The sequence below is a fragment of the Ornithorhynchus anatinus genome, chromosome 11, assembly GCF_004115215.2.
Source record: "Ornithorhynchus anatinus isolate Pmale09 chromosome 11, mOrnAna1.pri.v4, whole genome shotgun sequence".
NCBI lineage: Eukaryota > Metazoa > Chordata > Mammalia > Monotremata > Ornithorhynchidae > Ornithorhynchus > Ornithorhynchus anatinus.
The window spans coordinates 13,328,722-13,355,865 of NC_041738.1; the positions used below are offsets into that span (position 1 = coordinate 13,328,722).

General features: G+C 47.4%; 1 protein-coding gene across 2 annotated transcripts in view; it reads right to left on the bottom strand.

Annotated features, from left to right (window-relative positions):
• The window catches only part of IKZF3 (IKAROS family zinc finger 3), an 80,795-nt gene that overhangs the window by 28,608 nt on the left and 25,043 nt on the right, over positions 1-27,144 (bottom strand). For both annotated transcript variants that reach the window (XM_007658146.4, XM_007658145.4), the window contains exons 4-6: positions 9,225-9,485; positions 6,789-6,956; positions 4,693-4,809 (exon numbers count right to left, since the gene is read on the bottom strand). In XM_007658146.4, coding sequence (XP_007656336.2) covers positions 4,693-4,809; positions 6,789-6,956; positions 9,225-9,485 — 546 coding nt within the window. The remainder of the gene's footprint in view (positions 1-4,692; positions 4,810-6,788; positions 6,957-9,224; positions 9,486-27,144) is intronic.

Consider the following 27,144-nt stretch of genomic DNA (forward strand, 5'->3'; position numbering starts at 1 on the left):
AGGTGCTGGGATAATCCCAAAATAATCAGATTGGACACTGTCCTTATCTCATATGGGACTCACGGTCGAAAAAGGGGGTGATGCCAGCTATTTTATTCCCATTTTACAGATGAGGAAACTGAGCCCCACAGAAGTTAAGTGACTTGCTCAAGGGCTCTCACAGAACTAGAACCCGGACCTTCCAACTCCCAGACCCATGCTCTTTCCCTTATGCCCTGCTGCCTTCCTGATTGTATAATATCCACTTTGGGATTATCTTTTCAAAGGTGAACAATGAAGATGACTAAAGGGTTGGAAAATATCTTTTATGTAAGCTGCATCTAGACCGGAAGCTTGTGGTGGGCAGGGAATGTGTTTACCAACTCTCTTGTATTATTATTATTATTACAAACTATATGGTAGCGGCATGGCATAGTGGATAGAGCATGAGCCTGGGAGTCAGAAAGTTGTGGGTTCTAATCCCTGCTCTGCCACTTGTCTGCTGTGTGACCTTGGGCAAATCACTTCTCTGTGCCTCAATTTCCTCATCTGTAAAATGGGGATAGAGACTGTGAGCCCCACGTGGGACAGGGATTGTGTCCAACCCGATTTACTAGTATCCACCCCGTGCTCAGTACAGTGTCGGCTACATAGTAAGTGCTTAACAAATACCAGCATTATTATTATTATTGTACTCTCCCAAGCACTTATTACAGTGCTCTCCACAAAGTAAGCGCTCAATATATACCATTGATGATGATAATAGTGATGGGATTGGATTATTTGGACTCAAGAAGAAAGTCTGCGAGGGGGTATTAATCACAGCCTACAGGTTCAGGGAGTTGAGTGAGTTCGGCTAGAACATCACGTGTTTCAGCTAAAACGCTGTTGAGGAATTAGGGAGGATTCTTCTAGTGTGTGCTGTCTGGGTGCAATGTGATGCAATGTCAGATGATTTTGCTGAGTACATGCAAGCAGCATCAGGCAAGAAGTAAGTTCTGCAGTGTGATTTCTTAAATACAGTTGAACGAATGATCAAATGAATTTCTCCTAACACAGTCCCTGCATTAAAGGAGAACTGGGTGGCTATAAAAGATTCATATAAAGAGGATGTTGACATCCTGTTTATATTTTATATCTTTATATATATATGTTTGTGTGTGTATATATATATATATGTTTGTATGTATATATATATATATATATTTACATATATTTATATTTTACTCCCTTTTATATCCTCATCGCTGACCAATGCCCAAAACTGAACCACTCATCTTTCCTCCCAATCTTCTCCTTCACCTAACTTTCCCATCATTCAACATCACCATTCTCCACACAATAATAATAATGATAATAATAGTGAGTGGTATTTGTAAATCACTTGATATGTGCCAAACACTACACTAAGCACGGGGAAGATACACTATAAGCAGTTAACAACACCTCTCAAGCACGTCACCTTGGCGTTGTCCTTGCCTTTCTTCTGATTCAGCCGATTCCTGTCACTTCTTCCTCCACAACATTTCCAGAATCTCTCCTTCGTCTCCATCCGTATGCATCATACTGATCCGGGACACTTATCATATGCTGGTTTGATTATTGTATAAGCCTACTTGTTAATCTCCTTACCTCCAGTTTCTCCCCTCTCCAATTCACATTTCACTCTGCTGCCCAGATCATTTTACTAAATCGTCATTCAACACACATCTCCCTGTTCCTCAGAAACCTCCGATGGCTGACTGTTCCTCTCCAGATCAAATGGAAACTCCTGGCCATTGGCTTTAAGGCGCTCAGTTAGCTCTCTCCTTTCTGTTTATCTACTCACTTCTCTCACTACACCTCAGCTTGCACTCTTGGCTTGAAAAGTGCCAGGAGCCTCTCTCACCGCCAACCTAATCCTCAGAGCCTTCCTCCTGCCTGGAACTCCCTCCCCCTTCACGTCCGACAGATCCATCTTCAAACCCCTTCTGGAATCCTGTTTCCTCCGGAAGCTTTCCCTGATCAATTTCAAATCTCCCCACTTTATATTCCCCCAACTGCTACATCAGCACTTGGTCCACTCAAGGACTAAGCGTTAACAATCCCCGCCCCACCAAAGCCCTTCTGTGCATATCTTCATAGTCCATTACTTCCTCCTGTTTTTGAATTTTTTGAGTGACTGTCTCCCCTGCTAGATTGTAAACTCCTTGAGGTCAGGGATGATGTGGACAGATTCTACCGTACACTCCCAAGTGCTTAGTTCAGTGCTGAGCGCACAGTAAGAGCTCAATATATACTACTGATTGACCAGGTACACACACTCTGAGCACAGACTTTAGGAGAAATTGATCTCAAGTTGCGCGAAGAGATATTTTGGCTAGACATATGATGTGGCTTTGAGATACTGGGCTCTCTGTAAAGAAGCCTTGGATCTTTGAGGGGCAAACCCAAAGATGACCTTTTTCTTCAGTTTGGACTGGTTTCCTCTCCTTCCATGGCCAGCCAGGTTGGCATGGTAAGCTACCATCCCGACGCTTTTATTTTATTCCACTCCAGTTTACCCAGCCCTAATCTATCTCTCGTCAGTTTGAACTGTCAGGGAAAAAAATATCACTGGAACAGTTGGAAAGCAAAAAATAAAGTAACATCATGCCAATTTATTGACTGACATGAAGTGGGCACCTCATCCCTGATGGAACTATTAATATGAAATATTAATGTGTACATTTGCTAAGTTGAAACCACAGTTACAGCATGTTCTGTTCTCAAGAAAAATCCAAACTTGCTGACTTAGTTAACCCTTTACTTTTGCTGATAATGAAAAATACATTGCACGCACCCAAAAAAAAAAAACCCGCCCTATGAATGCAAATGAACTCAACTTTGATCATTCAGCATTTCCTGATTCGTTTTCTACCAGTGAAGCGAGCTGAATAATGTTGATAAATCCACAAGTTTCTAATTCCTAAAATATTTGAAGCTAGGGACTGAAGGGGAAGAGGAGGAGAAAAATGACAGGGTGTGGTAAAGAGAGAAGTTAGGGACATTAGAAGATCCGGCCTTAACGGTGAGGCCGGAAGAGAAGGAGAGTAACAGACAGATTCTCCTGAGTCCCTGATGCCACTTTTAGAAGATGGGATGCTAGACTAGGTGAGCCAGGGGTCTAGTCCAGTAATAACTGTGCTATTTGTTAAGCGCTTACTATGTGCCAGGCACTGTACTAAGCCCTGGAGTGGATACAAGGAAATCGGTTTGGACACAGTCCCTGTTCACGTACTGTTCGGTCTCATTCCCCATTTTATAAGTGGATAACCGAGGCCCAGAGAAGTGAAGTCACTTGCTCAAGGTCACACAGCAATAAAGTAATGACACGCCTCGTATTTTCATACTTAGTCAGTAACACTTAATGAGCTCATTGGCCCTTATTTACAAAAGAAATCCTAATTTCTTTTTTTTTTTTGGTCCATTCCACTAAAATGTGACCTTCTTACAAAAAGAGCCAGTTACTTGCTATGTAGAGCAAAACAAAGGACCCCAGGGCTTGGCCACTTCCTTTTCACGGCAGGAAGCGGGGCCTGTGACTCAAACTAAGGGACTGAGAGCCAAGACCCCAGGGTCTGGTCATTGACTCAGCTGGGAAATCTCTCAGCCATGATGAAGAAGAACTCCTGGTCTGAATTTGTTAGCTGGGAGGGGTTGGGGGGAAAGGGGTGTAAAAGAAGAGGGGCTGAGGAAAGAGGATGGGAGGGAGACTGGGAGGAGGGCATGATTTTAGAAACAAGGAGTAAATCCAATCCTGTGAAGACAAAGATCCCATCAGCAGCAGCAACATCAGCAGTGCCAGACCACCTGATTTCAGTAGGCCAGGCCTGAGCTCCAGAAGGTAGGCTTTATCTGAACAAAGATTTCCAACCCCTTGGACTACAGCCCAGATGTTTCATCTATCCCACCGTCTTTCTGGGCTCCCCTCGGCTTAGTCTCCGTCCTTTGTAAACTCTCTGGTTTTGAACATTTGCAAACTTTTAACTGCTTCCGGTCACGTCCAACAGCTTGGAAACCTCATTTCGACTGGACTTCCCCTCTGATGGGTGAGAAATTGGCAAGTGCTGATCTGACTTCAGGCAACACTTCAGTGAAGTAATTCCAAAATAATAGGGTGGGACGTAGGAGACCGTTTCAAGAAATGTGGCATTAAAAGACTACGTATTTTAACAACAAAAAGAGTGAATTAAAAAAAGAGTAACTCTGCTTTCCGAGGGCTTCTTTTTTTATGGTATTTGTTAAGCGCTTACTGTGTGCCGGGCACTGAACTGAGCACTGGGGTACATACAAGCTAATCAGGCTGGACACAGTCTGTGTCCCACAAGGGGCACAGTCTTAATCCTCATTTTACAGATGAGGGAGCTGAGGCCCGGAGAAGTTAGGTGACTTGCCCAAGGTCACGCAGAAGACAAGTGACAGAGCTGGGATTAGAACCCAGGTCCATCTGACTCCCAGGCCCGTGTTCAATCCACTAAATCATGCTGCTTCCTTTTTCCAACCAATTACCGTTGGATGACAGAAGCACGATCCCTGCATAAACTTGCAAAAAGGGTGGTAGCGAGGCTAACTAGAGTGGGAGAAGGGGAGGTGAGGGAGAGGAAAAAAATGCACAGATTCGAATCAGCTCCCCAGATGCCCTGTTACCTGCTGGGCCCCTTAAGGAAGGCGCCTGCAGTTTGACCAACTCACCGGTGTCACACATGCCAGTGCTTTGCAGGAACGTTCGACAGCGCTCCTTGTGCTCCTCGAGGGAGCTCCTCTGCTTGTAACTCCGTCCGCAGAACTCACACTTGTACGGCTTCTCAACTAGGAGGAGAGCACAGAGGCACTCAGTAACTTCCCAGAGATTCAGACCACATCCCCTCCCCCCCCCCCCCGCTGGCCTTTGGTACCTCTGAGGAGCAAAGCCCCTCCAATCGGGGCATTCCAAGGGGCCGATGGCCCTTCCAAGATGCCTCAACATCCTCCCGAAGCGTAGGATGTCCCTGGCTACATCCCCGGGACGGGATTTGCTGTGTATCGTTCGGAGCCGGTGGACACGGCCGGGCTGTTCCCCTCCGTCCGGCTAGACGGGAGTGGAAGAGCTCGCTCCCTCCCGGGGGAGGATGAAGAACCGAGGCCAGGAAGCATCTGATGGTCTATTTGCCTGGGACCTGAACTTGCTTGGCTGAACTCGCCTTGTCCTTGAAAAGTGGAGCCTCCCTCCTCCCTCCTCCATCGCCGCCCGATGATTTCATGGGTCAGTGAAAACTCAGACCATACTACTGGACCATTCCAAGTGTGGACCTGCTAGAGGTCTACCCAATCAAATCTCTAGATTGGCACCGTTATCTTGGGGTTAAAAACGACAACCAACCCCACCACCACGAAACTGCTTTCAGTGGAATTATTCTCAGGGTAGCACAAGATAAACGTTTCCTCAAAACCCAACTACTGCTTAAAGTTCCCACTTCTTTGAGGCCAAGAAGAGTCTTTGGGCACTAGCGATAAAGCTTGTGGCTTGGAGGTAGTTGGGCATTGTCAATTAACCTTATTTTTGATTAATTTTAGAGGGTAAAAAAGACCTTGCGCCAATGGTGTGCTGAATCTGCTTAAATAGAGTTCAAGTTTTCCTTGCATATTTCCCACTCTTGGGACGAATGATTCTTTGGGAGATCAAAAAGCTAGCTTAAAAAAAAAGGAGGCCAATAACAAAAATGGAAACAACTTGAAACTCCAAGTGACTAATTCAAAACTATCTTTTGCATTGTGGTAATCTGTGCCTTCTTACAAGCAGACTTGAAAATTTTGGACATTTCTGAACCTTAAAATAGACAAATTGCAAATGTTTCTGAGCTATTAAAATCAGGTAAATATGTCTAACAAAATACTTCTTTTGTGAATAACTTCAGAGCTTGGGAAGTTCTTTTTTCTGATTAGAATGGGGAAAACACACCACATACACGCACACTCACATATTCACCCGACGTGTCCCAATCTTAGCTTAGTTCTATGCCAGGCTCTTGTCAAATGAAAACATATTGTTTATCTGAGATTTAAGAAGTGGTTATTTTCAATTAAGGTTTTTTTTAGCTAGATCGTCAAGAACACTGAGAGCCTCATTTTTCCAAAAGCCTGAAATCACCGTTTTAGGTTTGAAACACTGAATGAGCACCTGACATTTCACTCAGTCCAAAATGATGGGGAAGAGAGAATGCAGCTTCCCAGACTCTGCTTTTTTATTTTATTTTGATTTGTGTTTTTAAAGACACCTGTGTAAATCCCAAAGAAAATTGACTTTGGGGACTCTGACTCAGAAGAGCCAAAAAGAAACAAACAGATCAATGCTTTGTTACTAGATTCTTTAACTTTAAGGATTTGTGGAACTTGGGCATAGCTTGCATCAGCATTCTCTTGGGCGTCCAAAAGAAAAAAAAAAACAAGAAAAAAAAACTAACTTTAAAAAGGGCTTCTCCAGGAAGCTAAACTTATCATTTAGTCCTCCTCAAAGGTAGGGCTAGGCTATGGAATTTCTGCAAAAGACATGAGCCATTTTAAAAAAAGACAGATTCTTTCTGTCTGACTGCTATTCTCCAGTAGAGCAAAGAGAGAGTATCCTCCCCAGCGAGCCAGACGGAAGGCAATTAATACTTTAATGAAAGCATAATTAGCCCTAGAGGTCTCCGCTGCTGTTAACCCTTTGGAATAAGGATGACGGATGAAACATAAACACTTAATCCTTTCTTAGGGTGGCATCCAAGTGCCACACGGTAACAAAACATGGGATGTTGGCTTTACCCACTTACCAGAATGTGTCCTAAGGTGACCTGTGAGTGCATCTCTCCTTTGGCACGCGTAGTTGCAGAGATGACACTTAAAAGGTTTTTCCCCTGTGTGCAGTTTAATGTGGCGGAGGAGGTTACCTTTCTGAGTAAAGGATGCCCCACACTGATTACACTGGAATGGGCGTTCACCTTAAAGGACAAAAACGAAGACTTCCTGGTCACTAGACAAGTGGAGAAGTACAGTGCACAAGACATTCAAGGACTAGAGCCCCTCACTATCAATCAGTCAATCGTATTTACTGAGCACTGACCGTGTGCAGAGAATTGTACTAAGCGCTTGGGAGAGTACAGAGTAATACGTCTCCCGCCCGTAACGGGCTTACAGTCTAGAAGGGGAGACAAGATGTTAATTTAAATAAAATAAATGACGATACGTCCGTCATTGCTGTGGGGCTGAGAGCTCAACTTATCCTGGAATCACACAGAATATTAGCTAGGAGCCTTGGGCATTTAACCCTAGGCTGAAGACTTCTTCCCTTCCTTTTAGCAAAAGGACAAAACCTGGGAGTTTGTAAGTGCAGGCCAGTCTGAATGAAGGAGAAGAACGGGGCTGGGTGAGAACCCTCCGAAGGTTGAGATTCTGCAACTGTGGGAGGGGACCCTGTCTACCAACTCTGCCGGAGTGTCCTCTCCCAAGCGCTTAGTACAGCGTTCTGCACAAAGTAAGCACTCAATAAACACGATCGATTGATTGATTGAGGACTGGGGCTGGGTTAAAGCCAAAGGTAGGCTGACATTCTGCACTTGTGGGCGGGGAAAGTGTCTACCGACTCGGGTGTATTGTACTCTACCAGGTGCTTAAAACAGCGCTCTGCAAACAGTAAGCACTCAATAAATACAAGTGATTGATCGAAAAATGGGGCTGGGTCAGAGCCGTCGGAAGGCTGAGATTCTGCATTTGTGGGTGGGGAAAGTGTCTACCGACTCGGCTGTGTTGTACTCTCCCAAGTGCTTAGTACAGTGCTCCGCATGCAGTAAGCGCTCAATAACTACCCTCGATTGATTGATTGATTGATCGCACTCTGCCATCCCCAGGCACACGAGGGAGGAGGTGTTTTTCCCAGGATTTATTTTCTCACTCCTGGGGCCAGATTCTTTTTGTGGGGATGGAGAGGATTCCTGTCCCCCTACCCCCAAGTTTTGTGGGGAAAACTCTTGTCAAAAAACTTTAAATTGAGAGACGCTGTGAACATTCGCAGTCTCACCTTCCTCAGTATCTGAGGGTAGATCCCACGGAGAGCACCACTTTAAGAGCTGGTACGCGTACAAGGGACGTGGAAGATGCAAATCCCTCTACCCCAACTCCCTGACTTCATTACGGACAAGGCCACGCCACCACAAGTGATGATTTGCCAAAGATCTGAGAGGACCAGCTTGACTTCTGGAGGGTCCTCCCCACCGCAGGATTCGAACGGTCAGTCGATCATATTTATTGAGTGCTCACTGTGTGCAGGGCACTGTACTAAGTGGTTGGAGGAGTATAATATTCCAATATTCCCTGACCACGGGCAACTCGCTTTTAGGATCCAGTCCCAAGCATGCAGACCTTACTTGGGCAAATGCTGTAGTGACAAATAAGTTTGGTTCTAATCGAGGCACTCAGACACCAGCCCTAATATCGTCAGAATGTAGGGATGGATGGGATCTTAATACTGGAAGTTAGGGAAAGAGTTTGTGGCCTAATGGAAGTCACCTTGTGCCTGCATTTCTGGAAAGAGCCCCCTAATTTTCTGGAAGGATGTGTTTTTACATTTCCTGCCAACAGGGTATTCTTCTTCCTGAAAGCCTTTTCCCAACATGGTGCCATAATGGTGCAAATGCAGAATGGGTCACCAGAAGCAAATAAAGCTCCTGATTTTTGACTGAATAAGAAATACTCAAGTACCCTAGATCCCTGGGTTTTCCTCAACCGCTTTCCTAGACCAAAGCACTTGGAATAAACTGGGAAGCAGAGTGGCCTAATGGAAAGAGCATGGGCCCGGAGTCAGAGGCCCTGGGTTCTAATCCCAGCTCCTCCACTTGTCTGCCGCGTGACCTTGGGCAAATCACTTAGCTTCTCTAGGCCTCAGTTCTTCCATCTGCAAAATGGGGATTCATACCTGTTCTCCCTCCTACTTAGAATGGGAGCCCCGCGTATCTACCCCAGCGCTTAGTACGGTGCTCGGCAAATAGTAGGCGGTTAACAAATACCACAGTTATGATTCTTGCTCGCAATAAGTTAAGCTTTACAGTGACATTTTGGCAAAACAGGAATAAAATAGATAAATGGAAGCCCTGAGAGGGCAGTAACTAGCCCTAAGTCACATAGCAGACCAGGGGAAGAACCCAGGGGGGAACTCCATTTCTCACATGGCTTGTAGAGGCTAGCTATCTGAGGAATGGAATAAAGATATTTACCAGTGTGGCTTCTCTTATGAACCATCAAAACATTGAGGCTAATGCAGGCTAATCCACACACATCACAGTTCATCTTTCCACTAGTTGGCCTGCTGTTGTCATAAGAGACAGCATGTCTCTCCAACTTAATGCTTTCGTATTCATTATAGTCTCTTGCATAGCTGTAAGGTAATTCGGGCTCTTCTACGTTTTCCATGGGCTCTGGTTTTAAAGTATTCTCATCCCTTTCACTGTATTCATCTTTCACTTTCATTGAATCATCTGCAGGGAAGAAAATGCGAGAAATGAAAAACGATTATGTTCGGAGCTATCAAAGCGGCTCGAAGAGAAGAGACCCACAGCAGACAATTAAATACCAAATGAGGTTAACAGAACATTATGAGTCTAACTTACATCCACAAAAACAAGGAAACGCCATTAAAGAAATCACTCATTCTTTGAGGATAGGCATACAACTAGGAATTAAAACACACACAATGGATGATAGGCTATAGTTTCTCTAAGACTGGAAAAGCATAGATGTTTAATCATCACTTTACCCAAAGAATCTTATCAATATGTATAGGCGAGGCACCGCTAACTGGTCTTTTTTCGAATTCGCGGTTTAAAATTCACCGGACAGGATTGCAGATTCAGCAGCTTTTGTAGGGTAGGTATAGGGATGAAAGATTGGGACAAATGACTTCAGCTGAAAAGGACAAGGTGGGTGGGGGTGAGGAATTCGGTACAAGCCGGAGGAAGTGTTGATAAAGTTCCTAGGAGTATTCGTTATCAATACTCACCTCAGCCAAAGAAACATTGAAATAAAGCAGATCGCAATAGTAACCAACCATTGATATTCACTGAATTCATACTGTGAGCAGAGCACCTTCCTAACCAGCCGTGGTAATGGTTATTTGTCGAGGGCCTGCTGTGTGCTGAACACTATACTAAGCACTGAGGTCGATACAAACGAGTGAATTCAGACCCAATTCCTGTCCCACCAAGGACTCTCCACCTCTTTGGGGCAAGGACAGACGTTAAGCAGGAGAAATCACTTATAGATAAGCCACGAGCAATAGCGGGGGTCACTAAAGATACACAGCTCAGTAACAAAGCGCTTAGAACGGTGTCTGGCACGCAGTAAGTGCTTAACAAATACCATCAAAAAGGAAATAGAAACATATAAGGACAAATAAATAGTCTTTACTGGGGGCAGTGCTGATTCTCTTCCCCACTTCAGGAATAGTTCTTGGTTTCAAACCAGTGCTCAAACATGATAACAAGGTGTCCCCAAAGATTCTGACCTGAACTCCGGGGAAGGGGAGTCAGTCAGCCGGTCGATAATATTTACTGAGCGCTTACTGTGTGCAGAACACTATACTAAGTGCTTGGGAGAGTAAGATATAACAGTATAACTTTCCCTGCCCACAGTGAGGTTACAGTCTAGAGGGGAGGGGGAGGGTGCAGAAGGGGTAATAGATGGAGGAAGGGTCCTTCGCTTCTGGCACTGAAACTGTGGAATTCAAGCTCTGAAGCCACATGCCTGCAACACAACCATTTCTCCCTTCAGTATATAGAGCACGGGCCTGGGAGTCAGAAGCACCTGGCTCTAATCCCGGCTCTGCCACTTGTCTGCTGTGTGACCTTGGGTGTGCCACTTCACTTCTCTGTGCTTCAGTTACCTCATCTGGAAAATGAGGATTAATACCGTGAGCCTCAGGTGGGACATGGACAGTATCCAACCTGATCTGCCCGTATCTTCCCCAGCGCTTAGTACAGTAAGTGCTTAACAAATACCACTAAAAACATAAAAAATGAAACACAGTGGGTGGAGCAGTAGCCAGCCGGGGATACGTCGTCAGAAAATGTTCTTTAATTCTGTCGCTGTATTCCTTTCGTAATGCAGGGTGAAACAGGTGTTGCACACTCCATCAGTGCTGTAAGCCATAAAGAATATTCTGTGAATGTTCTTGGTACCTCAGCACCTTAAATCAGATTGGGGAAAGGCAGGGGCGGATCTTCTCTGAGCAGAATTAATCAATCGATCGATGGTATTTGGGCGCTTACAGAGGGCAGGGCGCTGTAAAAATGGTGGTATTGGTTAAGCGCTTACTATGTGCAAAGCACTGTTCTAAGCGCTGGGGGATACAAGGGGATCAGGTTGTCCCACGTGGGGCTCACAGTTTTAATCCCCATTTTACAGATGGGGTATCTGAGGCACAGAGAAGTTAAGTGACTCACCCAAAGTCACACAGCTGGCAAGCAGCAGAGGCGGGATTAGAACCCACGACCTCTGACTCCCAAACCCGGCTCTTTCCACTGGGCCACGCTGCTTCCCTTAGCACTAACTAAGCACTTGGGAGAGTACAGTAAAACAGTTGGTAGACACGTTCCCTGCCCAAAAGGAGTTTAGAGTCTAGAGAGGGATAGAGACAAAATAAATTACAGATATAATAAAATAAATGATGATGGCATTTCTTAAGTGCTTACTGTGTGCCAAGCACTGTTCTAAGCGCTGGGGTAGATACAAGGTAATCAGTTTGTCCCATGTGGGGCTCACAGTCTTAATCCCCATTTTAAGGATGAGGTAACTGAGGCACAGAGAAATAAAGCGACTTTCCCAAGGTCACACAGCAGACAAGTGGTGGAGTCGGGATGGGAACCCACGTCCTCTGAGTCCCGAGCCCGTGCTCTTTCCACTAAGCCACGCTGCTTTTATGTGCTGTGGGATGCATATCAAGGGCTTAACGGGTACATAACGAAGTGCAAGGATCAGAGGGGATAAAGCAAGTTGGAGCAGAAAGGGTTTTAAGCTTCACCAGGGTTTTCTGTCCCGGAAAAGACTGTCTCTGGAAGACTTGTTTTAATGGAGATTTCACAGACACCTTCTATTCTAGGCTGCACACCCTGTCTGCACCACTCTTTAATAATAATAATAATAATTAATAATTTTGGTATTTGTTCAGTGCTTAGTATGAGCCAGGGACTGTACTAAGTGCTGGGGTGGATACACCCTAGCTGGGGTGGGGGGGCTCCCAGTCTCAATCCCCATTTTACAGATGAGGGAACTGAGGCCCGAGGTCACACAGCAGACAAGATTCACTGGGACTGAGAACCGGAGCCTAGTTTTCTCGCTTCTAGATCGAGCTCTGCCTTTACTGCTTCCATTTTATTAATTATGGAAACCTGACTTTGTTTCCTCTCTCTTCTGGCTATGAAAGAGAAGCTACATCAGGCGTAGAGGAAAACCCAAAAGGAGGGGGGGGGGGGGGGGAGATGACATTACAGCTAAAATAAACTCTTCCGAGCAGCAAATACTCTTGCAGGAAAGAGGCAGCCCTCTGGGGTGCTGGTTTGGAAGGGAGCCACGAGAAGCGGGGAGGGGGATGCTAGCTGCAGCAGTGGGGAGTGGGACCAGATGGGTAGACTGCCCCAAGCACTGAGAGCAGGCCTACTCAGGGTGAACACATTTGATTTTTTAATGCTATTTATTAAGCTTTTCCTAAGTGCCAGGCACTGTGCTAGGCACTGGGGTAGATACAACCGAATTGGATTGGACACAGTCTGTATCCCACATGAGGCTCACAGTCTTAATAACCATTTCACACGCGGGGGAACTGAGACACAGAGAAGTTAGGTGAGTTGCTCAAGGTCCTGCTGAAGACAGATGGAGGAATCGGCCTTAAAATCAGGTTCTTCTGACTCCCAGGTCCATGCTCCGACCACTGGGCCATGCTGCTGATGGCATTTTTCGGTAGAAAGCTCTGAGGTGGCCTCGAGGTTGCCCAGGGCAAGCCGGACATTCAGTACCTAGAGAATGCTCACCGCAGGTGGGCCCTGAAGATATAACAAACTCTTTTCCGGTACAAGTCCCAGAAACAATGACAACCACCTTTCAACCTGATTGACAGAGAGCATCTCAAACTCGAGCCATCTTCTCTTTCGCCCCTAACCCGTCACCCCGGTTGCCAAGGTGGATGGTTTCAAACCCTAAAGCCCGTAAAGGCTAGCAAGGGAGAACAGGACCACTTTAAAGAAAGAAAGGCATTCGGTAAGCACTTACTATGTGCCGGGCACTGAATTAAGCACCGAGGTGGATATAAGATAGGTCGGACGCAGTCCCGATCGCATATAGGGCTCACAGTCTTAATCCCCATTTTACAGATGAGGTAACTGAGGCAAAGAGAGGTTGTGACTTGCCCCAAGTCGCACAGCAGACAAGTGGTGGAGTCGGCATTAGAACCCACGTCTTCCGACTCTGTCCCGTGATCTTTCCACGAGGCTACTTGTAATCCTGGTTGGCAACCGTTCATAATAAGGGATCTCGGGCAGTTAGAAAGCAGTGGCAGGGCCTACCACGAGTCCCGTCTAAACGATCTCAAAACCTACCAAGGTCAGTTGCAACCGAGAAGTGTGACTTTCCAACGTCCCTTCCGTTTAGTTGAATATGAGCCGGAGGATGCTACGGCAATTAAGCAGCGGGTGGGATGCACTACGATGTGCTTCTTCGATTTCCCACTCAGATCGCAAGTGAAAGATAACAGGGGCACCACGGGGACAATTCTGGAACAGCCTTTTTCGGGCTAACGTTCAGAGGAAGGAAAGAGTTGGGTTCCTGGATCAGCCCCGGGGCCTGAGGGGTAAGGTTTAAGTTTCCGGCTCTATTTAGGGACACTGAACGAATTCTCGGGGATAATAACGAACAATCATGAGGCACATACGAAAGGCCGAAAAGAAAGCGATGATGACGAAGATATTTAAAAACCCTTTCAGATTCTTGCTCTTCAACAGGACGTCTCGCTCTCCTCGGGGGAAGTGAACTTGGAACCCCCTAAAGGTTCAGATGAGGCTTGAAACTCCAACCTCTGCGACATTCAGATGGGTTCTTCGCCAGCTAGACTGGAATCGACGTTCGGCGCAAAGTCCTCTTTGATGAAAGGATATTAAAAGAAGATTAGAGCCCTTCCAAAATACGTCAGCCGGTGCCGCTCCCGCTGCCTCGGCGACATGAGGAAGTACAGACTGCAGCTGTGCCTGGCTGCTGCCTTCAGCCCAAGTTTCCATTTTCACTTCTATCACGGTCTTACCTTTCATAGGCATGAACGGTATTTGCTTAATCGAGCTCGGCTGGGTAGAACCACGAAATGAGAAGACATCTCGGCAGCCCCGTTCTACCGTGTCTCACCGCAGTTCATGATTCTCAACCTTTCACTCTCTTGGAGGCAGCGTCTCAGGGCTGTGGGATACTTTGGGGCGGCCCGCCGCCTGCCCTTGGGCTGCACGTAGGGTAGGGGGAGGGCGCCCGTCTCCCGGATCGGACGTGTTGATTCCCGTTCCCCTTCCCTAGCCGGCCGCTGTGGCCTGCTCTCGGCCGGGATGAGATTGTTGGCATTTTGTTTTCATAAGACTGATTTTTTTCTAAAAAAAAAAAAGGGTGCACCTGAGGGCTGTGCCCCCCCCCCCCACCTCACTCCAGCTGCGGGTGATATCCCACCAAGGCTTCAGTGCTTTTCAGTTTGCATGTAGGCGTTAAAAAGAACCTCAACGGAAAACTGCAGCTACTGAAAACCAAAAGCAGCAGACAGCAGAGGCCGGCAAGGAAGAAGAGGCTTTTCAAATCTGGTCTGAAAAGGGTTATGAATAGATCGCGACCCTCCCACAGCCACGGGCCGGGGAAGAGAATGAGACGAGCCGGCAGGGTTGTTCACGTGGCACGGAGGGCCTAGGAGGCTGAGAGGTCCGGGCTCCTTCCCTGGGGAGATTGGGCTTGGGGAGGCCAACCCAGAAACTCTCAAGGGGGCTTTGCCACCCTTCCCCTAACTCTGGGTGGATTCCCGGTTGGAGGTGGGGAGGCGGGAGGGGGTTGGCTCCTCTGGCCAAAAGAACAGGGTCAAGCTAGGACTGGAGCGGTTGGGACCCAGTCCTTGAGGGAGGAAATGAAGAGTGATGAGGCGAGGCCTATTTGAGAGGCGAGAAAGACTTCCAGTTGGGCTGCGTGGGCCAGGCTAGCAACAGGGACAACCGATGAGGGAACGAAAGATCCGGGCGGAACGCTCATCTCTGCAAGGCCATCGGACGGGAGGGGTGGACCACTCTAAAGAGAGTGGAGAAGACGGCTCGAGAGCGGAATGGGGCAAATGACTAAGGAAGAACGAGTGCATGGATAAGCAGCGTGGCTCAGTGGAAAGGGCCCGGGCTTGGGAGTCAGAGGTCATGGGTTCGAATCCCGGCCCTGCCCCTTGTCAGCTGTGGGACTGTGGGCAAGTCACTTCACTTCTCGGGGCCTCAGTTCCCTCATCTGTAAGATGGGGATGAAGACTGTGAGCCTCACGTGGGACGACCTCATTCCCCTGTATCTACCCCAGCGCTTAGAACCGTGCTCTGCACGTAATAAGCGCTTGACAAATACCAACATTTATTATAATAGTAATTGCAATAATAATTATGGTATTTGTTAAGCGCTTACTGTGTGCCCGGCACCGCACTGGGGTTCGTGCATGCAAATCGGTTTGGACACGGTCCCTGTCCCATATAGGGGTCACAGTCTCAGTCCCCATTTTACAGATGAGATAACTGAGGCACGGAGAAGTGAAGTGACTTGCCCAAGGTCATACAGCAGACAAGTGATGGAGGCAGGATTAGAACCCATGACCTCCTGACTCCCAGGTCTGTGAGAGCCTGCCCGGGCCTCTGCTTTCAAGTAGCGGCTGCTCCGGGCACCCCCCCCCCCCAGATTGATAATGTCGGCATAATAACGTTGGTATTTGTTAAGCACTTACTATGTGCAGAGCACTGTTCTAAGCGCTGGGGTATATACACAGGGTAATGAGGTTGTCCCACATGAGGCTCACAGTCTTCATCCCCATTTTACAGATGAGGGAACTGAGGCCCAGAGAAGTTAAGTGACTTGCCCACAGTCACCCAGCTGACAAGTGGCAGAGCCGGGATTCGAACCCATGACATCTGACTCCCAAGCCCGGGCTCTTTCCACTGAGCCTCATTGCCTCATTACCCAGAAGGAGACCGGATTCCCAGAGCGGGAGAGGAGATGGCAGGAAAGGTCTGAGGAAAGGACTTCCTCTGGCCTTCTCCGGTGAAGAAGCGACCTCCCCCCCACCCCCCGGCCCCTTTCGCCCCCCCCCGTAGCCAGAAAGGTTTCCTAAATGGGCTTGGGTTTGGGACCTGGGAAAAAATAAATAGATGTCTCGGTCATTACCAGCCGTTGGCAATGAAATGCTCCACGGGGATGTTTCCAATTCAGCTTAGGAAAAGAACCCCCACCAAATCACCAACGGCCGGGAAAGGCAATTGCTCCGAACCTCCCATCGGGGAAAAGATGGGCAAATGGAAGTTAACCTGCGGGAAACATGATTAGACTAAATTTCTCCCTGAAGGGGCGGCTCTGGGGTGCATTCGCTTCACTCCCGGCCGTTCTGCCCGTGCTCACGGCCCCTTCGGAAGATCGTATGCTCGCATAACACACACCCCCGAGAGAATCTTGGAGGCTGAAGAGAACAAAGGGGCTGGCTTGGTGCACTGGGGCTGATGCACATGGTTTCATTTCCTGGGGTGATGGTTATCACATGAAAGGCTTACACTCCAGAGTAGACATTTTTGGTTTCACCTGAGACACTGCAAAAACAATGGGTTCTGGAAAGAATCCAACATCGAAATCCTGCAGGGGCAATATCGGCATCAGTCAATCGTGCCTCGATTTGTTCTTACAGGCACCGTTCGACGTCCCGGTGAGCGAGACGAACCGATCGACGACGGCCGAAGCGGGAGCAGATCGGACGGGGTGGGGTGGTCAGGTGAGGGGTCGCGGGGGCTTGGCTGGGAGGTTGTTTTAGGAAACCTCCGCGGGGTCCAGCGACCTTTTGAGTCTCTTCTCCTGTGGCCTCCTCCTCCAACCCCGAAAGGGAAAGGTGAACCGTAGGGTCGTCGCTCTGGCCGTGGGGAAGGGGCCCGGATCCGGGAGGCGTGGGCCGTTGAGACGGGAGAGGCAATGAGAGGGTGATGTCGCTAGAGTGTTTTCCAGGGATCGGGGGGTCATAACCGTGAAATCCTAGGCGCACGCAAAAGTCAACTGGATAACAAAGAAACTTAATCATCTTAATGTGGCGTTTTAATGATGCCACTGATTTGCTATGCCAATTCGGAGATAATGAGGCCCTAATGCTACAGATGTTCAACCAGGCTAAAAAAAAAAAAAATAAAAAAAAAGCTTTTTCTAGTATGCCATTTCCTAACTATCCAATTAAACAAATTGTGAAAGCAGCTAAATAGTTTACCAGGTTTTGACAGCTGTTAATAGGATTTAAAAGCTCGAAGCACTAAAGAGCAAAAAGGGGAGATATATGTGCAGAGGAGCCGCCGTCTTCAGCAAGCAAACTTTGTCCGTCCTATCCACTTTGCTCAAATAAGTCATCTTTTCACCTAGCTGGCAGGAGTACCAGGTACCTCTTTGGTTAGTGAGTACAAGTCTCCAGGCGGTGAGGTTCGGGGCTGACTTCCTTTCCTGCCCAAGGCTCCTGGGGGACCCGTGACATCAACACCCACCAAAGGGTTCACTTCTCTGGGCCTCAGGTTCGTTGAAACCCAAAACCTCAAAATCCTGAGGGGCCTCGAAAAGTACATTTTGCTTGGAGGTTTAAAGAATCTCGCAGCATGATTTTGCTGCGGGTTGTTGGCCTTTCCTTTTAATAATCACGGTATTTGCTGAGTGTTTACTCTGTGCCAAGCACTGTACAAAGCACTGGGGTGGATGCAAGATAACCAGGTCAGAAGGCCATCGGAAGTGAGGAATGGACCACGCTAAAGGGAAGGGAGAAGACGACTCGAGAGCAGACTGGGGCAAACGAATAAGTAAAAGTGAGTGCATGGATAAGAATATTTATAATAAAAATTACGGTATTTGTTAAGCGCTTACTATGTGCCAGGCACCGTACTGGGATTCGTGCAAGCAGATCGGGTTGGACAGTCCCTGTCCCATATAGGGATCACAGTCTCAATCCCCATTTCACAGATGAGACAACTGAGGCACGGAAAAGAGAAGCTTCCCACATGGGGGTCACGGTCTGGGGGGGGAGGGAGAACAGGTATTGAATCCTCACTCTAAGTGAGGCACAGCAAAGTTAAGTGTCTTGCCCAAGGTCCCACAGCAGGCAAGGGATGGAGCCGGGACTAGGCCCCGTGTCTTCCAACCCCCGGGCCATGCTGCCTCTCAAGCTTCTACTCCTTCAGTGTAGCAAAATGGCGGACTATACAGCAAAAAGTTCCAAGTCTCATTTATAAACTAGGACCAATCCCCAGAAGAGATCACTCAAGCAGCAGCGAGAAAAACATTGGCACCTCCAAGCTGGTTAGGTGGAGATAGCAGGTTGGGACTAAACTGGGGTTTTCAGTGAGCTCGCCTACTTCCCATCAAAGCATATTCTTGTTCTGCGTTAAGATTTGTCCTATAATCTTCCGAGCCAAGCAGCGAGCCGCCCCACGTCACAGCAAATTCTGAAGAATTAAGAGTCACGTTCCAAGCAATATGGAAATAATCAGAATTGCCTAGGAAGCAACTGAAGGCGACGGTACTCTTCGTCTTCATATCAAATTGCTTATTTGCAGGTAGGGGAGTTGGAAACAGATTTTATCTATCAGCAGAATGATTTTCTGAACAGTTTTCATTCTGATACTTTCATCCTTGTTCAGCGCATGGTAATATTTTTCCTCTGATTATTTTAAATCTATGTATGTCAGCAAATTGGTTCTGCATGTGCAGTTCCGAAAAATAAAATAAGATATCCATTCTAAAATAATGCCAGCACCTTTGAAAAGTGATGGCTGAATATAGTAACAACTACAAGAGTGCACCTGGGGGAAATTTCATTTCTAAAAACAGGAGATAAACTTTCAGAATTCCCCTGTGTGGAATATATGTTCTATGCTAATTAATCCCTACATTTTATTTCAGCAGTCAATAAAAAGGGAAAAATAATCGACAATACTGGAGAAAACTCGGGGAATGTTCTTCATTCATTCATTCAATAGTATTTATTGAGCGCTGACTATGTGCAGAGCACTGTACCAAGCGCTTGGAATGTACATTTCGGCAACAGATGGAGACAATCTTCACATGGAGTATCTAGCTGGATAACCTACGTGGACTGTGAGCCCCGTGTGGGCCAGGGATCTTTTCCCACCCGAATGATTTGAATCTACACCAGTGCTTATATCAGTGCTTGACTCAAGGCAAACACTTAACAAACACCACTAAAAAAATTTTTTAAAACCCCCAAAACTCGGCTTTTAGATTGTTAAATAAAAGTAATGGGAAAGGTTGTTTTGTCGGGGTTTCACTGTAGCCAAAATATTGCCTGGTTCCAAAGTTTAACTGACATTCAACTTTGTATCATTGGGGTTTTTAAAGATCCCCTCTCGTTGAGACCGGACCTACCTCTCTGTGTGTCCCTGTCATCGGCCTTGTCCTAACAATCTTGGTTCCGCTCTTTGTTTAAAATAGCCCTGTTTCTGAGCATCTGATGACGCAGCCAGGTAAAATACGCCTGGTATCGTTCATTCGATCGTATTTATTGAGTGCCTACTGTGCGCAGAGCACTGTGTCACACGGGGAATGCTGCTCTCAGAAAGAGGAGGGTATCTATGGCTGCAGGTACATGGAGGTGGAGCCCAACAAGTCATTTTTTTAAGACCCAGGGAGCTCTGAGGTGAGAGGAGCAGGGTTATAGAGGCTGAGGAGAAAGGCGCAGGTTTGAGGAGATTTCTCCGCCTTTTGACATCTCACGAGTAACACCTAAAGATCGCACTAATGACTTGCAAACTAGCATCTGTACCGACACTTTTTAGACTAGCACTGAAACACCGATTAGCTCTAATTGTATAAAGACCAGAGCGCAAGGAGGAACGAGACATCTTAGCACCGAAATGCTGCCATCCCTCAGGGCGGAAAGTACCAACTGCTTAACAGCTGCCCAGGAACACAGTCGAGGGCCAGAGGCAAAGAGGAATCCTGGATCCTATTTGGCATTTTGAAGGCACCGGGGGCTGGGCTTCTCTCGCTCCCTAAAATGGAATCTGGCTAATAGACCATTAAGGCTCCCTTACTCTTCAATCAGTGGTATTTCTTGGGCGCTTGCTGTGGGCACCGTATTAAGCCCTTGGTCCTACACTCTGCCAAAAGAGGTGGTGGTATTACACAGGGATCAAGCAACAGTCCGGGAGAAGTTGCCATATTTCCCTCCCCGCAGCTCGAAGTTCCTTCTCCACAAGGGGGGATTAGGCCTGGGAAAGTCAACGTGCGGGATCTGAAACTCAGAAGGCAGATTGGCATCAGTGGAGTGATCTGCCCGTCACAGAATGAGCGGCGCTCAAACCATTTTTCCTTATTCCTCCCTTTAATACCTGTCCAGGCTGAGAGAGCTGGGAGTTAGTTAAGGCAAACCCTGGACTGTATTGCACTGTATAGTATAGTTTCTGAGGAAAGGCCTCATTCAGCTCCTTCTAAATAATAATAATAATGTTGGTATTTGTTAAGCGCTTACTATGTGCCGAGCACTGTTCTAAGCGCTGGGGTAGACACAGGGGAATCAGGTTGTCCCACTTGGGGCTCACCATCTTAATCCCCATTTTACAGATGAGGTAACTGAGGCACCGAGAAGTGAAGTGACTTGCCCAAAGTCACACAGCTGACAAGTGGCCGAGCAGGGATGTGAACCCATGACCTCTTTCCACTGAGCCACGCTGCTTCTCTAAAGGGTACAGTGCCAAAATCCTACTATTATTATTACAGTTAGCATTATTTTTCAGACCACCTCAACTGTTTCTAGAGCCTTACTTTTGAACTTGGATTACCCCTGCTCGGCAACCTTCACGGTCAGGGCTTGAGAGCGTGAAGGAAAGCTGAGGGGTGGGGAGGGGGCTGAGGATATGTTTGTGCATGGATGTATTCGTGTACGGCTACGTGAGGGGGGTCCGTTTATCAACCTTCCTCTGTCCCAGGCTCCCTCTGCCTATTTCTTCCTAAGCCTGGGTGACACGTAGGTAATTCTGCAGGTCAACTATAATTCCACCAAGTCAACTTGGGAGGATCAAGTCATTGCTAGATGGGGAGGTGTGAGGCTCGAGGCAGGTCACCCACTCTAAGCAGCGCGGGAATCAGAGGACCTTGGTTCTACTCCCAGCTCTGCCAATTGCTTGCGGTGTGACCTTGGGCAAGTCACTTCACTTCTCTGGGCCTCAGTTTCCTCAACTGTAAAATGGGGATTAAATACTTATTCTCCCTCCTACTCAGACTGGGAGCCCCACACAGGACAGGGAATGTGTCTGACCTAATTAGCTTGTACCTACCCCAGGGCTTAGAACAGTGGTTGACACATGGTAAGCCTTTTTAAAATACCTTAAAAAATTGTGGAAGAGAGCATTTCACCCTGAAATTGCCTTCCTCCTCCTTTCATCCTTTTTTTTTTATGGTATTTGTTAAAAAGAAGGAGCGTGGCTCAGTGGGAAGAGCCCGGGCTTGGGAGTCAGAGGTCATGGGTTCGAATCCTGGCCCTGCCACTTGTCAGCTGTGGGACTGTGAGCAAGTCACTTAATTTCCCTCTGCCTCAGTTCCCTCATCTGTAAAATGGGGATTAACTGTGAGCCTCACGTGGGACAACTTGATTACCCTGTATTTACCCCAGCGCTTAGAACAGTGCTCTGCACATAGTAAGCCTTTAACAAATACCAACATTATCATTATTATTATTATTATTATTATGTGTCAAACACTATATTAAGAGCTGGGGTAGGTGCAAGTTAGTCAGGTTGGACACAGCCCCTGACCCACATGGAGCTCACTGTCTTAACCCCCATTTTACAGATGAGGCAAATGAGGCACAGAGAAGTTAAATGACTTGCCCAAGGTCACGCAGCAAATAAGTGGCAGAGCCGGGATTAGAACCCAGGTCCTTCAGACTCCCTCAACACTGTAAGCTCACTGTGGGCAGGGAACACGTCTACCAATTCTGTTATATTGTTATACTGTACTCTCCCAAGCGCTAAATGAAGGGTTCTGCACACAGTCAGAGCTCAATAAATATGATTGACTGACTGACTGATCCCAGGCCCAGGCTCTATCCACTAGGCCACGCTGCTTCTCACGCCATGAGAAGCATCCTTTTCCTCCTTCTCCTCTTCCTCCTTCTCCTTTTCTTCTTCCTGCTCTTCTTTCCCTCCCATAATGAGCGCTTGGCTTCAAACTGATTTGGTCCCACGCTAAGCATCTTCGGGGCTGGCCGGGTTCCCTGGAGAGCCTGGGGCCTAGACAATCGTCCCATTATGCCTGATCCCAGGGAAGGCCCTGGGTAGGCCTGCCCGACCAGTTAGTTACTCCATTTTTCACTCTTGATAAACTTGTAAGTAAACACCGACAGGGCCACTTCTCTAAGGCTGGGTTGAATTACACAAAAGAGCCAGATTTTCCACTGGGGCCAACAGGAATGGCTCTGCTCATTCTTTCCACGTATTTCTGTGTCTTCTTGCTTGTTTCTTCTAGATGCTTAACTTCCCTATTTTTCAATTTACAAGCTGAACACCACCTAACCTTCATACTGTCACTCAATTATTGTGACGTTCTTTGTTTATTAGTGTTATCAGACTGTGAGCTGGGAAATCATTTGTATGATTATAAAGGAAACATCGGAGACCAGGCTGGCCTCCAGCCAAAGATAAAAGGAAATCAAGGGTACTCAGAATTGGGTCTGATTCTCTTTGCCACAAGGCTCGGTGACTGGAAAATCTGGTCCCAGACAAGAATGATTGGAGGGAGGTTAATAAAGAGGCTTTCTGGTTGTCTTCAGGGCTTCTCTGGACTTCCTTTTGGGGGTGGGGGGCGGTGGGGGGAACAAAGGCATGGCTGGGATTTCGGCTTCTGCAGGCGCAGGTGCAGGGAAGACAGGCTCTAACGAATCTCGTCAACGTCCTTAATGCCACCAGACTGACTAATACGGGGAAATGTCTATTACCGCCCCATTTTTACTTATTCAGTTGACATAATTAACAAATCTATTAAGGGTAAGGTTGCAAATTATTTTTAATTATTAAACCACGAGTTCCCATCTGTTACTATTTAGATAGCGTCACCCAAAGCAGAATCCGCATTCAAGGATTGCCGTTCCCACAGCCCCAAATCCAGGTTCGACCGCAGCCGGTTAGAACAAATTTCAGTGAGGCGGTTGAATCAGAAAACATCTGGGCCTACCAGTCAGACTGAGAAAGGTCACATGTTAAATCCAGATAATCTCATTTATTGGTGTTTGAAGGTTATCCACCAAGGGCCGGATTACCGATATCATCAGTCAGGCCCGACTCTGACATCTTCATTCATCCGCCGTATGGATGGCTCTTCAAGAGCCAAACCGCTTGAAGTATGACGTGGTGAGTCGCCACGGTATGCATTTTTCAAAATTTCTAAGACCCTGCCCCACGTTAGACTAGGCCTGGAGCCGCCAACGGAGCCAGCAACCTGGGGAACGGTTCTGTGGGCGAAGAAAAATTGCTCTCCTCCTGATAGTTTCCCAATTTCTACTTCCTTGTCAGCACTTCCTTTTGACTGTCTCCCCAGCAAAGATCAAAGGTAACCTACGCTTGCCACGAAAGCGAGGAAAGGCACAGGGGTGTCGGGGTGGAATGGATGTAGAGTTTTGGCACAGTGGCTCAGACCAGGTTTTCGGTCGGGGCCTGAGCGAGGGGGCGGCGTGGTGGGGGGAGAGGTTGATTGCCTGCTCTTCAAGTTTCCTTATTTAATAAAAATCCTTGAGGGTGCCTATGAACCGCCCAGGTTAAAGGACCCATTCTCACTCAATCTACTTGCTAGGTGGATTATCCTACCATAGGTGGACCTTGGCCTGTGCGATCATTTTTTTTCCACTCGGAGTATATCATTTGCCATTCAATCAATTAGCTCCAGTGGGCTTGTGATTTTTTATGGTATTTATTTAGATCTTACTCTGTGCAAGGCACTGTACTGAGCACTAGGGCAGATACAAGCTAATCAGGTTGGACACACTCCACGTCCCAGAAGAAGCAGCATTGCCTAGTGGAGAAAGCACAGGCCTGGGAGTCAGGAGGACATGGATTTTAATCCAAACACCTCCACTTGACAGTTGTGTGACTTTGGGCAAGTCACTTTTCCTCTCTGGGCCTCCGTTCCCTCATCGGCAAAATGGGGATTAAGGCTGTGATCCCCACATGGGACAGGGACTGTGTTCAACCCGATTTGCCTGGATCCACCCCGGCGCTTAGTACAGTGCTTGGCACATAGTTGTTAGAGAAGCGGCGTGGCTCAGAGAAGCAGCGTGGCTCAGCGGAAAGAGCCTGGGCTTCGGAGTCAGAGGTCATGGGTTCGACTCCCGGCTCTGCCACTTGTCAGTTGTGTGACTGTGGGCAAGTCACCTCACTTCTCTGTGCCTCAGTTACCTCATCTGTAAAATGGGGATAAACTGTGAGCCTCACGTGGGACAACCTGATTACCCTGTATCTACCCCAGCGCTTAGAACAGTGCTCTGCACATAGTAAGCGCTTAACAAACACCAACATCATAATCGTTATTATTATTATTAACAAACACCACAATTATTATTCCCACATTGGGCTCTCAGTCTCAATCTCCATTTTAAAGATGAGGTAACTGAGGCACAGAGAAGTGAAGTGATTTGCCCAACGTCACCAAGCAGAGATGTGACAGAGTCGGGTTCAGAACCCAGGTCCTCTGACTCCCAGGCCTTTCTTTCCACTAGGTGCTGCTTTATTTAGATTACAATCTCCTTGAGGTCAGGGAACAGATGTCAAGCTACCTGTTGAATGGTGGGCACCGTACTGAGTCCTCAGGAGAAGAGTGCTTGGCACCTAGTAAGCGCTTAACAAATACCATTATTATTATTTATGCACCCCATAGCTTGACCCAGGTTTCCTTCCCTCAAGGAGACTGCAATTTAAATGGAGAAGCACACTCCCAAGCACTCACTAAAGAGCCTACCATTCAGCCAGCGCTTAATAAACGCCACTGACAAAGACAGACAGTAAACTATTCTTTCGAGTCTTAACCAGTCAGTCGTAGGCAGTGGGAAAGGCACGGATACCTTTGCCCTTTGTTTTGCACCCAAACAGCAGCGAGGCTCAGTGGAAAGGGCACGGGCTTTGGAGTCAGAGATCATGGGTTCAAATCCCAGTTCTGCCACTTGTCAGTTGTGTGACTGGGCCAGTCACTTAATTTCTCTGTGCCTCAGTTACTTCATCTGTAAAATGGGGATTAAGACTGTGAGCCCCACGTGGGACAACCTGATTCCCTTGTGTCTACCCCAGCGCTTAGAACAGTGCTCTGCACATAGTAAGCGCTTAACAAATACCAACATTATTATTATTATTATTTGAAGGGGCAATTACCCAGTTGGTCCCATCTGTTGCCGATTCTACTCTCCAAGCGCCTAGTACAGTGCTCTGCACACTATAAGCGCTCAATAAATACGATTGAATGAACTGCATCTCACCTCCCCAGACATCTAATCTATTCACAAGGGTCACCCTCATGGCCTAGTGGATGGAGCACGGGCTTGGGACTCAGAAGGCCACGGGTTCTAATCCCGGCTCTGCCACTTGTCTTGCCGGGTGACCGTGGGCAAGTCACTTAACTACTCGGGCCTCAGTTCCCTCACTTGTAAAATGGGGATTGAGAGCGAGAGCGGGGATTCTGTCCAACCTGATTATCTTGTATCTACCCCAGCTCTTAGAACTGTGCCTGGCAGATCGTAAGTGCTTAACGAATTCCGTAAGTATCAGTATCATTATCTTGGAATTGCCAGATTACAGGCCCCCTTTAGTGGGTGGGTGGGCATGAAGACCCAGGGGGGCCTTCCCAAGGGATACTGGACTGGGATCTAGCATCCTTTTCAGCTAGCCACGCCTATTCGACTTTCAATTATCTCCCTTACTTGGGCCAAGGATCGCCAGCAGATTACTTTCGGGCTGACTTAATCGTGCTGTCCAGTTCAGAGAAGTCAGGCAAACTCTGTGTCAGAGAAAATTCAAGAAGAGCGGTCTTTGGTTTCGTTGCCACCGGAGCTCACCCGTTCGACACAATTGAAGCGGTAGAGTCTCCCTGCCCAGTCTGAACACAGAAATCCCCTGTGAGTGAACTTCTGCAGCAAAGTACTGCTGATGTTGTGAGATAACCTCCACGTCCCATGAGCGACAGGGCTTGATCTGGGCTTGGGAGATGTAATATTCTGATAAAAAACGGCACTTCCTTTTGAAGCATATATTTGCGTGTGCTGAGAAGTACCACTGGAACCTCAGTGAGCGCCTAAGCGAGGGTGAGTCCGCCTCTCCTGTCTCACTCCAGCCATAGACCCCCCTTCTCACACCTAAATGTAGCAGCAATTAGCATCCATAAGCCACAAATGTGGCTTTTTTTTCTTTCAGAAGTAAGAAAGTTGCTCGCATCTGCTACCCTGAAAAAGTTATCTGTCTTGAAGGGGATTGAGGCTATAACATGAAAAGATTCAAAGTACTCAAGGTTGGGTCTCCCATGGGAAAAGGAAAAACAAACAAGTCAAAAAAAAAAAAAAAGCAACCCTCTTTTCTGGGCAGTCTGTAATCCAAGTTCCTCACTTGGGCAAAGCCTCGATGTTGCAGAGAGCACAGTTGGGGAGATGACAAGACAGAGGGGAATTTCAAAATCTGCTCTGTAGGATTGTCTTCCAGCCAATTCCTTCTTGAAGAATAATAATAACTGTGGTATTTGTTAAGCATTTAATGTGTGCCAGGCACTGTCCTAAGCGTTGGGGTGGATACAAGCAAATCGGGTTGGACACAGTCCCTGTCCCACATGGGGCTCGCCGTCTCATTCCCCATTTTACAGATGAGGGAACCGAGGCACAGAGAAGTGAAG